The 16,230-nt window shown below is 41.9% G+C and overlaps 1 protein-coding gene across 3 annotated transcripts in view; it reads left to right on the top strand.

The window, feature by feature from the left end:
* Window positions 1–16,230, top strand: part of LIX1 (limb and CNS expressed 1) — a 50,679-nt gene that overhangs the window by 28,036 nt on the left and 6,413 nt on the right. For 2 of the 3 annotated variants that reach the window (XM_012773716.2, XM_076007884.1), the window contains exons 3-4: window positions 7,553–7,693; window positions 10,584–10,679. In XM_012773716.2, the coding sequence (XP_012629170.1) occupies window positions 7,553–7,693; window positions 10,584–10,679 (237 nt within the window). The remainder of the gene's footprint in view (window positions 1–7,552; window positions 7,694–10,583; window positions 10,680–16,230) is intronic. The other variant, XM_076007883.1, reaches the window with a different exon arrangement.

The raw sequence follows: 16,230 nt of genomic DNA, 5'->3' as shown, positions 1-16,230 counted from the left end.
CAGGATGAAACCAAGGTGTTGGTGACACTGACCAGAGCTGGCAAGGCGGTGTGCACAAACCCAGCAAGTCACTTGCTGAGACTCGGACTCCAAGTCGCTAAAGCAAAGCGTTCCCAACCACCTGAATGACAGACTTAACAGCCTAAAGGATTTGGGCAAGAATTCTCACCTCTCACAGAGTCCGTTTATTTGGTTTCGCCACCTGCGGAGTCCCAGCTTGAGAGAACCCCTTGGGTACAATGTGCTATTGAGTGAATGCCACCTAAATAACACTGACCTGCTCTTGACCCCGGGGAGAATGGCATCTTCAGCTTTGAGTCTGTTCACATGTAGATAGAATCAGTCACATTTGCTGTTACATACTATTCTTATTCAAAAATTTCATTCCTTATAGACCATGTTTCAACTCCTTGGGTACCATTGGTAGACACTGACTAAAAATGTGCCTAACTCGATTTCATACATTTTAGATCTGCAGACCTTGTTTCCCTTGATGTCTTTAAAACACATGTATGAATAATTCTAGAAAGTCTGTTGTTTAAAATGGAGAGAACTTACTTGTATTGATGTCTTTCCACATGCTTTCCTAAAGAAACCACTTTAGTTGGAATATATGTGCAATAAAACCTTGGGATTTTGGAGTAGAAACAACTACTCAACACATGTACCCTGCCTATTTTCTAATACAAAGCATGGAAAAAATTATTAATCAAACGAGGCCTACCAAGAAAGTTGCTGTTTAGAGTCTAAATTGTGTCAGCTTGGCTAGAAGGTGTTTCTATAAACAGTAACACACCTATAAATGGTTTTAAAGTATTTCATAAATAGTTAACAACAAAACTAATTTCTTGTTAGGGATTTCTATTTACATGTACACGACTACCAAAATTTTATTCAATTAATTTAAGAACTTCTGTTTATCCTAAACAATTGACTAGCCACTATTTTATTTCAGGGCAGCCTATTGGCCCATAATTAATCTTGGTTAAATCTCAACATTGCATAGTGTGACACCTTATAAAATTATCATGGAAGAAGTAAAAACTGCTGAGCGGGGAAGGTAAAATTGAGACCTCACTTAGTTAATCAGCAGGGCTTGTGTACTTCCTAAGGGCTTAATTTTCAGAGAACTATCATAAAGGTTTTTTTAAAAACCTGAATACCGCTTTCCTTGACTCATGGGTAGAAGCAATTTCTTTATTGAGAAATTACCATTTTTGATGTTGGCAGAAGTGGATTTACCATGAAGCCAATGAAGTTTCTGCATAGGCCCCTTGTAAGTCACAATGCCAACTTTTTATTTATACTTTCATATTGCTTTTCTTAAACAAGGTCCTCCAAATTGTGTAAGCCTCAGGCCCCACAAAACCTAGTTCTGCCCCTGTTAGAAATGAGACACAGCAAAGACAGAGGTTCAAGCAGCATGCCTCTAAGAATAGTCTTAGGTATGTCTGTTTCAGAATCACCTGGAAAGCTTATTAAAATGCAGATGCCCTACTCTGATGCACCTGAAGAAATTCTAATTCAGTAGGTCAGGTTGGGGCCCAGGAATGCACATGTTTAACAAGTTCCTGGGTGATCGTGCTATGAACACTAACATTTTTTAACTATTGGTCCAGACTCCTGGCCTAGGCTTGGCAGTAATCTTCATAGTATATACCCTGTGGGCTCCTGGTGACTTCTTGGTCATCTAAACTCCAAAATAAAATACAAGGCCAGAATGAGCTTGTCTTGGAGGGAATTTCTTATTCAGTAAAGCTGGGGAAGTTTAATTTAAATTACTTTTACTCTTGAAGAGTTACCAATTCTTAACATTTGTTGAGCAACATAATGTGGTAGAATTCCCAAATCTCTTGGGACCATACTTAATCAAGAGGGTACTTCTGGCCAGAAAGAGATGCTTCCTATCTATAGGAGACAACATTTGATCTCTGGTCTCTTCACATCTGGCCTATCTCCCTTTTCCTCCCCCCTACAGTCTAGGAAACATCAAAAGGAGAACAATAAGAGGGAGAAGGATATTAAGATAATTATCAGAATGTTCCCCTCTTCAATGAGCACAGTTTTATTCTAAGCATATTGCATCCTCATCTGCCTTTTCTTCTAAATGAAGTCAAGTTTGTCATGCAGGGATGGGAGGAGACACTCTTGGAGTCCAAATAACCTATGGAATATCAAAGTTGAAACTGTTAAAAAATACAGTACTAATATAGAGAATGCTAGGTGGCCTTAGCCAAATTACATATCCTCTCTATTCCAAAATGGGTGACCATTTCTATGAAGAGCAAAACAGCAAAATGGTTAAAATCTTGACTATTAAGCCAGACAGACCTGGGGGTAGATCTTATTTTGTTCACTGTTTAAGTTGCATCATCTTGGGATACATAACCTCTTTAAGCCTGTTTCCCCACCTGCAAAATAAGGATAACAAACCCAACCTCATAGGATTGTGGTAATAACACAATGTAATAATAAACATAAAACACTTAGCACAGTTCGAGCAGATAGTGTCAGCAGTGAGGATTACTGTCATGGAGCTCTCCCTCAAAGGTGTGCTGAGAGACTCCCTAATTACCAGCAGTGAGCAGAGCCTTTGCATCATTACCTACTGCTGCATCACAAATTGCCTCAAAGCTTACAGACATCTATTGTTTCTGAGGATCAGGATTCTGGAAGCAGCTTCGTTGGGTGGTTCTGGCTCAGAGTATCCCAGAAGGAGGCTGGTTTTGTCAAGCTGTCAGCCGGAGCTGCAGTCATCAGAAGGCTTGATTGGGTGTGAAGGATCAGCTTCCGATCTCACTCAGATTGCTGTTGGGACAAGGCTTTAGTTCCCCGCAACGTGTGCCTTTCTACAGGGCTCATGACATGGCAGCTGACTTTTCCCCCGAGGAAGTGATCTAAGAGAGAAGGCAAGTGGGACCACGATGGAAGCCACAGTGTCTTTTAAACCTCATATGGGAAGTGATACAACATCATTTCTGTCGTAGTCGAGTGGTTACCTCACCAACCCTGGTGCAGTGTAGGGGGGACCACGGGAGGGTGTGAATGCCAGGAGCCAGGGACCACTGGGGCTTCTCACCGGCTGGCTACCACTGCCTTTAAGTAGCTTTAGTGAGCAATGCCCAGGCACTCTTTTTTTTTTTTTACTTTTTGCTTTAATTTTAGATTAGAGCCAGGAGGCTTTGAAATGATTATAGTGGTTTGTAATCTACCAGCAAATGAAAGGCATCTGAACATCAAGATAAATGTCTGAGCGGGGTCTGCTGGCCACTTGGAAAGCATGTGGCTCCACATGCCTAAGAAATGCACAGCTGACTTTGGTAAAATCTGGACTATTAAATATTCCAGCTCTGCACTTTCACACAGTGCAAAGGACAAAAGTTGTCTCTCTATATTAACAAGTAAGAATGGTGAGCGGAAAAGGCACAGTTTACAAATCTATATTTATGATTGGGGTCTGGCTAACAAACAGCAAGAATAAACCATACAACCCGGGAAGTCTAACTGTAGCAGGAAGTTGCTTTGAAATAACATCATACTTCACTAGCTCCACGACTGATGTCTTTGACGACTGGTTTGGACACATCAATAAAATGTTCTGTCACTTGCCATATTTTATTTTCTTACAATGTTTCCCACTGTTTGATGGTAACTTTAACAGTGCCTGCGCTTATAGCAACATCCACATTCTGATTTAGATACACGAAGTACATTGCTGTTTGGATACATTTCTTACCCAAGTACCGGCTCTTAGGGGTTGAGAGGTCCCATGAAAAGAAACATATGCAGCCCTTACTGGCTTGGACTTGTAGTTCCAGAATTTAGAAGAAAGTGGCTAGTTAACATTATAGACATTTTGAAGTATTTGTCTTTCAGAAACACAAAGAACGATAGCAAGAAAAGCCCTTTGATGGCTCAGAATTTATTTTATTTTATGTACTTATTAATTGGTACACTTTCTCCCCTATTTTAAGCAAAGATTCTGTACATTGAAACAATAAAATAAGTAAAGACATGTGTCTGCTTTAAATTCTCGATATTGGTTAAGTCTCCGTGGTCCTTTTTCATGCTTTCTGGGTAAAGGCTCTTTCTGCTCTCTCAGTTCACTTTGATCTCCCAAGCAGTGCCATTTGGTTGTAAATGTATGTGGCGCTTTTGATCTAGTACTTAGCTGGTCTTTTTAAAAATAGATAGTTTCTTTTATCTAAGTAGTGTTTACTAGGTCTCTCTTTCTATGAAAGATGGTTTGAATTCCTATTATTTAGATAGAAGTTGTTTTTGAAGAGTGCCGGATCTGAATCTAATTCTCTAAATTCTAAAACCCCAACAGCTCTATTTTAGATTTCATGAAGCCAAATTCCTATTAAAATAAGCTGCTCCTACAGATGTCAGGTAATACTTGCGAAAACTTTGTTTGCTTTTTAATGGGGAACTGATTTTCCAAAGAATAATAAACATATCCTACACTCAGGCAAAAAAAGAACATCTCAGAGTCTCTGCATGTAATGGCCAATTATCCTTCTGAAAGTTAGGTATTAATATATTACTGAATTATACATACCCTACAGGGTATATTGAAATGGTATATTGAAATGAAGGGTATATTTTAAGAAAAATAAGTATATATCTTTCATTCTTTTCTTTAAAAGGATTTCTTGAACATTATGTCCGGTGCTTTAGTGGCTTATTTTTGAGTTCCCTAGGCTGTGTTGCTACTTCTTGGGCAGTGGTCCTCCCAGCGGGGACTTGGGAGTGGTTAGGGACAGCTTCCTGGAAGAGGTGGCACTCAAGCGTCAGTGAAGGACTGAAGACTCAGCATCCTGTATATTTTAAGCCAAGCCCATAACACAAAGCCAATCTATCTGTTCAAACCCTCTCTGGTTTAATACAGATGACCTAAAACTTGGAAGAGCTCTCAACTTTGAATGGCCTAGCCAACTAGAGCTACCCCAAAGCCTTCTTGCTTGTCATTCAACACCCAAATACTTCCCACGTGCATGTTAAAACTTTAGCTCCATTCTTCATTTAAAGGGTATGTGGGAAATCACTCTTTGTTGTAAGTTAAAATAGCTCCCCTTGCCCTTTATTGTTCTGTTTTGTTAGACTCCTGGCAGATGTTTTTTGAATTCTCCTCAGTGCTACGTTCTTGCTATTTCAGAAGTCGTGTAATTAACATATCCGGGCACTAACCACCTGTGAGCATCTTTGAGCGCTGATGCCAGCCTAGGCAACCTGGAGGATTCTCCTGCAGTGTACAAGGGGCCCCTCCTAGGCCTGGAGTTTGGGAGAGGGATGGGGAAGGAGTGATCCCCAGACAAGTACATGATCAGTACGTAATCACTACTGTTCTAGAAGGTTTGGGGAGAAATCACAGGGGACCTGGGACCTGCCCTCAAGGGACTCAAACTGAGTTTGTAGAAACAGGAAGGAGAGGTGGGCCTCTGGCAGACAGGAGAGCCATGAGTTTGGAGTATTCCTGGGGCAGTGCAGAGATGACCAACACAGGGCAGATGGGCGGAGGTGGGCATGTGCTGAGAGCAAACTAGAGGGATTTGGCTTTTTCTTTTGTGGTGCAGAGCCCTAATGGCTGTGAAATTGCAAAGTGAAGCATGGATCTCTGGTATTCTCCCTCTTCTTTCGCGTTACTCACCAAGCACTGCTGATCCTGAGAATCGGGTATTTTAGGTGGTAGGATCCTTGGAGCTCAGAGAGCCTGGCCTTCCTATTTATCCAATGAAAAAACTGGCCCCAAAGTCCAGGCGGCCCAGGTCTCACAACCACTGAGTAGCAAAGCCAGTGGTATCTGGCCGGCCCACTGACCAGACCTGGGCTTGAGCTTCTTCTTCTGGGATTTATTTCCCCCCAAGAGTCCAGGACCCTAGACAGGGAGCCCTGGGTCCACAGGTGCCTGCAGGAAAGAAACCATCACATCCTGGGTCCTCTCAAAGGTGTAGGCTCCAGAGAACTCCAGTCCAATTCTCACTGGGTGACCTCCCTCTATCTGGACCCCCAGGATCCACACCAAGCTGGAACTTGAAGAACAGGAGTCCTTCAAGTAGTTGTTACAAAAAGAGACAGGACAGAAAAGAATCAGGATACTTTGAGCAGTCTTGTGTGAACCATGGAAAGCCAGGCTAGGAGGATGGAGAGCAATAGAAATATAAACCAATGGAACAGAACAGAAAACCCAGGCATAAAATCATCCACATATAACCAGCTGATCTTTGATAAAGCAAACAATATACCCTGGGGAAAAGAATCCCTGTTCAATAAATGGTGCTGGAACAACTGGATAGCTGCATATAGAAGAATGAAACAGGATCTCTCTCTCACTCACCACTCACAAAAATTAATTCAAGATGAATAAAAGACTTAAATGTAAGGCATAAAACCATACGAACTCTAGAAGAAAATGTTGAAAAAACTCTTTTCGATCTCAGCCTAGGCAAGGAATTTATGGAGAAGACCCCAGTGGCACTCACAGCAACAACAAAAATAAATAAATGTGACTTGATTAATTTAAAAAGCTTCTGCACAGCCAAGGAAATAATCAACAGAGCAGACAGACAACCTACAGTATGAGAGAAAATATGTGCATGCTACATATTCAATAAAGGGCTAATAACCAGAATCTACAAAGAACTCAAGCAATTCAGCAAGAAAAAAATCAAACAACCCCATTAAAAAATGGAAAAAACACATGAACAGAAGCTTTTCAAAAGAAGTCAGACTGCTTGGGCTTAAGCTCTGGTGTTTACCAGTAGTTAAGATGTTGGACAGGTTAATTAGTCTCTGTCTGCCTCAATTTCCTCCTCTGTAAAATGGGAATAATAGCAGGTTAGACTCAATTAGTTGATATAGATAAAGCACTGAGAATACCTGGCACATGGTAGCACTCTATGAGAACATTCCAGTTAGAAGCTTTTATCTTCAGGTTAGTACAAAGGTGCTGCTGTCCATATCTATTGTTTTTGCTTTTCCAGCATTTATCCCCACCTTCCTTCTAGTAACAATTTCATGATTTTCTTGAGGACTAGCTTTCTGCCTTGGTCTCAGTCCATGCAGTGTGGGTAGAACACCATAGCTGGAACTTAAACGCAAGCAGTCTGACTCCAGAATCTGTGTTCTTAATTATTGTATTACAAGTATCTCCAGTTTCCTTGTTTTCCTTTTACCCTTACATTTTTTTTCTCTGAAATAGAGATTTGAGGAAGGCCCTGATAATGAATGTAAATCATCTAGTGCACAATAGTAGCTATTATTACGTTTATTATTACTAATTAACAGAGTGTGCAAAACCTCTGATACATAGTAGACATTCGATGACTGTGAAATAAGACAAAAAGTAATTGAAGACTAACCAAGGCATTTGCATGGGCTCTCGAGCTGAAAGAAAATCTGCATGATCTTCAGGGAGATTAGCAATGGGTATGAAAGAACAGGGGCAGACAGCGAATGTATGAATAGAAACATCCAGAGACCCATTGACGCAGGGATGAAATGGTGAGATGCTGAATCCTTTAATGACTCCTTTTCTCCTTCCCTTCTCAAGTGTTGCTTAAGTAGAGCTGAGGCCAGACGGGATGCGGCGAAAGTGGCCTTAATCAACTCCCTCTTCAATGAGCTGCCCTCGCGCAGGATCACCAAGGAATTCATTATGGAAAGTGTTCAGGAAGCAGTAGCCTCCACCAGCGTGAGTACCCAGCAGGGAAGGGGGGAGGTGGCTGCACAGAGAAGACTAAGGCATTTGAATCTTGAGAGATGCTAAAGTGAGCAAATTCATATTTTAAGAATTGTTTGGGTTCAATTTGTACCCATTAAATTGTTAATTTTCAGGGGGAAAAAAAGTATACTTAGATTGGAAATCATGATCATTGGATCGGACACCACAGTCCACATCTCGATGGTCTTCTTTAGCCTCCCTGGACCACAATTAATCAAGCTTTAAATCAAGGTAGATCATTTGATCCATCTTGATTTGTTTAGTTGAATGTTTGGTTTAAGAGGAGTGTTGATTCTTTTAGGGTCTGAGAATGCATGCAGTTGAATACTGCTTTAATCTAGTTATAAACTAGCTCTAGTTTTTCCAAAACTTGAATGATCAGAAAAATCATCTCAGGTGCTTGTTGGAAGTACCAATTCTCCAGCCAGTGTGGGGCCCTGTAATCTGTATTTACATTACCTGCTACCCTAGAAAAATTTTTTTTTCCATGGGGCCACAGTGTTTTATTATAAAAATAGAATAAAAACTTCAAAAATAAAACAATTCTTTTTTTAAAATTTTTTTTTAATTTTGAATTTTTTCTTTTTAGACAGAGTCTGACTCTGTTGCCTGGGCTAGAATGCCGTGGTGTCAGCCTACCTCACAGGAACCTCAGACTCCTGGGCTCAAGCAATCCTCCTGCCTCAGCCTCCCAAGTAGCTGGGACTATAGTCATGTGCCATCATGCCTGGCTAATTTTTTCTATATATTTTTAGTTGGCCAATTAATTTCTTTCTATTTTCAGTAGAGACCCTTGGTGATTTAGGGTCTTTAGCAAAAGCTAGGATCTCACTCTTGCTCAGGCTGGTTTTGAACTCCTGACCTTGAGCGATCCTCCCACCTCAGCCTCCCAGAGTGCTAGGATTACAGGCGAGAGCCACCGTGCCGGGCCAAAACAATCCTTTTTAATTCAATGAAAAACTCATTATTTTTTATTGTTTTCTGTGTGTGAGTCATATGCAACTTGAAAAATAGTTTTCATGGCTCTGAAGGTGAAGCGATGTGTGAGTTATATATGCTTCACAAGGCCCCAGGCTCAAAACTAGGTTCTGGGCTCAAAACAACTCACATGGCGGTTAATGTGTTAAGGAAACACTGACTGTTTAGATATGGGGAAAAGCATATACCTAATATATGTTAGCCATTAGAATTATCATGGTTAATATCAATTACCTCTTCTAAAGAGTTTTGAAATTTTCTGTAATGGACACAATTAAATGCAAAGTGCGTTAAGAGCAAAACATGAACACCCTACCTTAGAAACTTAGATAGGACATTTTTTTTGACAATCTAGGACTGAATTATTTGTCCCATGAAAGATTTGGAGCTGCCAACACCCATTACCCCCAAACCATAAGTCTTGGGTCCTCACCTGTGGCAGGTGTCTCTCTGGGTTTGCTCAAGGGCAGGGACTTCGCATCAACAAGGGGTTAGCCACCTCTGGCTTGCCTTTAGCATGAGTAAGCCCCATCAGAGATTTTCCTTCTCCATTTCCCTTAATCTGACTAGAAAGGTTCTGACATTCTGGAGAAGCTGCTGATAACAAAGGAAACATTACCAGACTAGCAGTGACCTTTTCCCCTTATAAATGCTCTTATCACTTAGAGGAGACATGGGGAAAGGGCAGGGGAAGGAGAGAGATTGACCTGTCAGGGAGCTCTGTTATATCTGGTCTGAGGATGAAAGAAAGCCTTTATTTTCCAGCCCTGTAAATTTCAAGTGCCTTTGAGGAAGAGAAGTTAGGAAAATGATGCCTGATTTATGTACGTGTGGAATTTACTCAGGAGTAGGGAGGGGCCCTCAGTGTAAATGTAATTTATCATTTTTTTCATGGAAATTTCTAAGGAAAAAGAATATATATGGTTTGCATGCTTCTGGATGGACTTCCCCTGGGATATTTAAAAAGCCAACATAAATATTTCAGCAGCAGTGTGTTAATGTTATTGCATTCAAAAGCTACAGATTTGCAGCTGTCTGATGCTGGCATTTGTTTGTTCAGTCTCACAAAGTCACCATTGCCCACCTTCCCAGGAATCCACATCCGTGACAAATAGAAGGGCAGGCCCAGCCTACGGCCATACCACCCTGAGTGCGCCCGATCTCGTCTGATCTCGGAAGCTAAGCAGGGTTGGGCCTGGTTAGTACTTGGATGGGAGAAGGGCAAGCCCAAGTGCCATCCCAGAGCTATGTTAACACCACGCCCCACAACCAAATTAAAGGAAATTTCATTTCTACCCATCACCCACCCACCCTGTTTCTTAAAGATTAAGTGGTCAGGGAATGAAAAAAGACAAACCAAGATCCATGTCTCCAGGCCGAACACCAGCATATTATGAAAAGCTCCTGTTAAGAATCATGGCAGCAAAATACGAACGGTCCCTACAGCTGAAGAATTCTTTCCATGTCAGTTATATAATCTTGCCTGGTTGTCACTGGAATCAGAGCAAAGTCAGTGTTTCCAGATTTCAAGAACCACTGAAGGCCACAGAGGGGTGGCCACACACATGTTAACACCACCCTGGGTGTGATACAGAAATTTCTTTTGGAAAATCATTCTTTGGGCAAGCAGATAACCCGTTATCATTCTAATCAAAAGCTAGATTCAAATTGATCACAAAACCCTCTTTACTCTGAGTCATAATGAGATTAAGGTGTTTATCCAAAACCAACCAAAGATTGTAGACAGGTTGTAGAGTGGACACCTGTTAGGGTTAGGCCAAGAATAGAAGGCTTGCTGTGTGGTCACAGGATTCATTTGTGACCACTTAAAGAAGGGGAGGAAAATTCAGTGATATTTTCTCCTTCTTCTTTCCTTTCCAAGGCCACATTAGATGATGCAGACGACCCCAGCACCAGCATCGGAGCCTATCACTACATGCTGGAGTCAAACATGGGGAAGACCATGCTGGAGTTTCAGGTACTCGTCTTCCTGCCATATGATTATTTGACTGTGCAGTCCAAACGCCTGGGAGAAACGCAACTCTTATCACTGACATCTCCTATCCCAGTAATCTAAATTTTTTTTTTTTTTTGAGACAGAGTCTCGCTTTGTTGCCCAGGCTAGAGTGAGTGCCGTGGGGTCAGCCTAGCTCAAACTCCTGGGCTCAAACAATCCTTCTGCCTCAGCCTCCTGAGTAGCTGGGACTACAGGCATACGCCACCATGCCCAGCTCATTTTTTCTATATATATTAGTTAGCCAATTAATTTATTTCTATGTATAGTAGAGACGGGGTCTCCCTCTTGCTCAGGCTTGTTTCAAACTCCTGACTTTGAGCCATCCACCCGCCTCGGCCTCCCAGAGTGCTAGGATTACAGGTGTGAGCCACCGTGCCTGGCCTACATTTCTTTTTTTCTTTTGGTCTCAAGTGCTGTGTTCATCTCAGTTTATCCCTCCTAGAATCTAGCGTGGTAGCCCTATCTATCTCAGCCACACTTCGGTAGGCTCAAATGAACAAGCGATAAGGCACAATCTTTGCTTTTATGAAGGAAAGTAAAACACTTCAGTCTAAGAAACAGGTGGGGAACATCTCAGCCTTATGACTGTGTAACATGTCACTACCTATTCAGTACAAAGTTCCCCTTTAAACCAATCCGAACAGTTTGAAGCGTTGGTCTTGTCCATCTGGTTCTTAATTTGCAGAAGTCATAGATGAAGTATATATGAACCAATATTCCTCTGGGGTCCAGTATTTCTATTAAACAAAATCTGCCACCTTTTATCATCAACCAAATCAAAAAATTTAGCAACCAATAACCATTTTTCATCCACTGCTGATGAGTGCTAACAGAGCTGAGGAACTACAGTACCTCTTATTTACAAAATAAATAATTATATGAATAATAATAACAATAGTGATAACAGCTGACACTTATTGGATGCTTACTCCGTCTGGCCCAGTGCTTACATTTAACAAATACTACCATGATTCAACCCTCACAACAATCATATGAGGTAGATATTATTATTATCCACATGTTATCATTGAAGGATGTGTACTATAGCTTCAAATGGCAGAGCCAGAGTTCAGATCAAGGAAATCTGATCTCTGAGCTCACACACCTGACTCTTATCCTATATTGAGCTGGGCAGATGACAATTCAGTAGTGATTGGATATGAGATGTATTTCCCTGTAAAAAATTAAACTTGAATGCACTTGAACATCCATACACATGCAGTGCTGATAGAAATCAATATGTAATATAATAATGAAGAGCCTTTATCCCCATAAATTCTATTTTCTTAGGTTAGATTCCAAAAAATAATCAAAGGTTACAGTTAGCTTCCAAGCAGCAATCAGAGATATAAAGTTTCACAGGCAAAGATGTTCATCACAGTATAATTTACAATGATGTTGAAGCTAAGTCCTGAAGACACCAACTTTCAAATACCTTCTTTGGTACCTTTCATACTCCTTTCCTGACCACAAATGCATAGCACATCTCAGGTAGATATATCCCTCCTACCTATTTTTTTTTAATCAATATTTTTCTTTATCAGCCTTCTGTATGACTGAAGCAAAAATACTTTTTCATCACTCATCCTAAATCTTGGTCATCCAGTTTTCTTCTTTTTGTTGTTGTTGTTGTTTTTCTTTTTGTTTTGAGACAGAGTCTTGCTCTGTTGCCCAGGCTAGAGTGCCGTGGCATCAGCCTAGCTCACAGCAACCTCAAACTCCTAGGCTCAAGCAATCCTACTGCCTCAGCCTCTCGAGTGGCCGGGACTACAGGCACGTGCCACCATGCCCAGCTAATTTTTTCTATATATTTTTAACTGACCAATTAATTTTTTTCTATTTTTAGTAAATATGGGGTCTTGCTGTTGCTCAGGCTGGTTTCGAACTCCTGACCTCAAGCGATCCTCCCGCCTTGGCCTCCCAGAGTGCTGGGATTACAGGCGTGAGCCACCGCGCCTAGCCCAGTTTTCTTTTTAACTGGCCATGGCTGACCTTTGAGGTCGCCTGTCTTGGTTTGGAAGCAAGTAGGTATCCCTCACGCCTGTGCTCTGGAGAGGACAGGGGTGCTCCTCAGCTCAGTTGTTCTGCCCGGGCTCTGGAGGGGGCTGGCCAGGTTTAGCCTGCCTCTGTTCCTGACCTCAAAAATCTGTTCCTCGTTTGTGTGTAAATCAGGGAGGATACTAGTACCTTCCTCACAGTGTCCCTGTGAGGCTCTAATAGGACAACAGGGGAAGAGTCCAGAGTAGTGCCTGCACATGGCAAACGCTCCATGAAGGTTAACAACCATTATTTTATGTATTTCCGAAGGAATCCTTTACTCGAAATGCCAGAAGCTCCCAGGTGGATTCCCTTGACAAGTCTGTTTAACCTGAAGCTTCAGATGAGGATAGGGTAGCTCCCCTGCACAAAACGGTCCAGGGCCCCTGCTGCAGGATAAAAGGAGGGATCTATAAAAGGCCCATTTTCAAAATAACAATCTAAAACTAAACAGAGGAAAAAAATAATAAAAGAGAAAGAACATGAACTTGAAAAAATTGCACAGACCTATGTGTAAAGCATGGGAGCTTGCCCGTTCTGAGACTCAAGTTTTCTCATCTGTAAAATAGGAATAATAATGCCCATTTTGTAAAGTTTTTGTGGGACTTAAATAAGGTGACATTTATAAAACATCTAGCATAATGCTTCTCCCAAACAGGAGTCCCATTTATTTTAATTCCTGCACCCGCCATCAAAAGAACATTGCACTTCTTTTGTTATGAAATGAACATTGCTTGCCCCAGTACACAGTAGCTTAGATGTGATGTAGTAGCAATTTTTCAGAAAAACCAAGAATGATTTTCCAATGTTAGGTTAGTCTGCCAGAGATGGAGGTGAGATTTCAAAAAGAAAAATTCTTAAAATTCCTTCCAAGGACTATGAAAGGCCCTACTCAACCTCCTTTTAGTAATACTTTAATTGCCTTGCTATGGCTGTGTGTTTTCTGTGTGGTCTGTGTAGCAAGGCATTTAAATATGTGTAATAATAATTTGAGTCATACTGTGGAAATGCTTCATAAATTCTCGTACAGGAGTCTGGGTGCAGGACGGGGGCCGAAGGAAGAGGAAGATAGATGGGAGAGCAGGGAAAAGCCAGACTCCCTCCCGTAGGGGATACCAGCCACCGAGGAGGGGGCCCAGGGAGCACATCCCTTCTCCTTCCAGCAGCCCCGGGTTGCCTGCTGGGACCTGGCGCATTCCTTAGCAGCCTGAGTTAAATGCATCAGCTTGTATCTGCACATAATGGGAATTGACCACAGACCTAGGCTGTTTCTGCAGCCGACACAGCAATTCAGTACCCCTGGTGGGTAATAGATGTGTGTTTGTATCTTGCTATGGATGGCTATAGCATATAAAAACAAGGCTGGTGTCTCCAGACTGCCCTCGGGCTTGCAGGGGGGCCGTCCTGCAGCCTGCACTCAGAGGAAACATGATAGGTCTCTGCTTACCTTCACGCTGTGGGAGGGAAGCTGGGACGCCTGTTTGCAGGGAGCTTTGCCACGGAGAACTCTGCCTGCTGCCTGGGGGGAGGGTTGGAGCAGCACCAGTCACTGGGTCTTGTCAAGGTCAGACTCTAAGGCAGACTTTGACTGAAGCTGGTTAATATATTTATTCTGAAGCCTAATGCAATCCCAGGAAGAGTTGTTTATTTACATCTTTGCTAAATTCTCCAGGTCGCCTTTTAAAACCTCATCCCATAAACAAATTTCCTCTTAAATCCATTCTCTTGGGTGGGGAGATGGTGCCCACCTGTTTTTCAAGTTCTCCATTTACAGTGTTTGTTTTTCTTATTTCTGATGAATCACAGAACCAAGCAAGCTAGTCTTCCAGATAGAAGCAGGGAGCATTTTCTCCCCCACAAAGTAGCTGAAAAACCAAACATTGTTACTAATAGGAGACAACACCAGGAAGTGCTGTGAGGACAGAGCCTCCTTGATTTAAATGGAATGAATGACAAAAGGAACCAGGAAAGCTATAGCATGAATGCTGCACAACTGAAATTTTCCCCGAAGAAAGACAACGCACAACTTGATTCTTCATTTAATTTTAAACTTACTTTGCTGTTCAGAACTAGCTATATAATTTACAGGGCCCAGTGCAAAATGAAAATGCAGGAGTCTTTGTCCAAAAATTATTAAGAATTTCAAGACAGCAGAGCATTGAACCAAGCACAGGCCCCATGAGACTGCGTAGACCTCACTATCATGGAGCTAGGCTTGTCCCAGGGACAGACCCACAAAAGGGCCCAGATGAGGGTTAGGACAGTGAGGCATTTGTCTTGGGCATGACACTGAAAGGGGCGCTAAAAGACTCAGTCGTCAAGATAAATATTATAATGCAATGTTTCAAAAATTCAAAATTAATGCAAAAACTTCATAATAAAAAAATCAGATTTTTATTTTTTTTTTTTTATTTTATTTATTTTTTTTTTTAAGAACCCATTTCTCCATGGAAAAAATCAGATTTTTAAATAAAACATCCTGACCGTGAATGATTCTCCCCACTCACTTTAAATCTTGCCTCATTTGCCTCACCCCAGGAGGCCAGCTTCTCGCTTTTCTGTCAGTCCAACAAGGCGCCCCCATAACCACAATCCCGTTATGTGGATTAGCCCACATAATGAACACCCTAGTACCAAAGACTTCAGGGAGGAGCAGATTAGACTCTCCGGGAACAAACACTAACTTCACTCACACCCATAATCCTAGCACTCTGGGAGGCTGAGGCAGGAGGATCACTTGAGCCCAGGAGTTTGAAGTTGCAGTGAGCTATGATGACGACACTGCACTCTAGCCTGGGTGACAGAATGAGACCCTGTCTCAAAGAAAAAAAAAAAAGTGAGATGGTAAAAACCAGGCAGCAAGAAACCACGGTGAACCAGGAAGCGATTCCTCACACGAGCCCACAAAGCCCTCTCCTTGCCAGTCTGAAGTAATGCGAGGATTTCCTGTGGAATCTGTCAGAGCACCAAGGATTTCCTGGGGCTTAGCCTCGAGCTCATACAGTTCCTGGAAGATTTGAAGATGGTGAATTTGGTCTTATGAGGGGATATCCAGAAGTGAGGCGGGAAAAAATGTGGAACTATTTAAATATACTTTATATAATGATGGCGAGATTAATATTATATCTCCACAGAGGACAAAAACTAGATATAAAGTAAGAAGGTGGAAAGGAGGTCAGTTTCCCTGGGGAATTTTAGGAACGAGAGCAACACTGAGGAAGAGGCAGTTAGTTGTGTTACTGAAGAGGAAAAAAACTGCCTGGTGATGGAATAGAAATTCAGACAAACCACAGGGGGTGAGGAGGATGACCCTCATTCTGGAGACAAAAATAGTTCAAGTCTCTCTGGGGAGATTCTTGAGGCCTGAAGGTTGTCAAGGGGCATGAGAAAGGTTTCCGGTTCTGTTCACAGCAGAACTGTGGATTCTAAAGTTTTAGGGGATTTGCAGGACTGACAGCAGTTTATCTGGAAGGGG

Source organism: Microcebus murinus, chromosome 11, assembly GCF_040939455.1.
Source record: "Microcebus murinus isolate Inina chromosome 11, M.murinus_Inina_mat1.0, whole genome shotgun sequence".
NCBI classification, from domain to species: domain Eukaryota; kingdom Metazoa; phylum Chordata; class Mammalia; order Primates; family Cheirogaleidae; genus Microcebus; species Microcebus murinus.
Note: the sequence above shows the minus strand (reverse complement) of the source record. Positions and strands in the feature narration are given on the sequence as shown.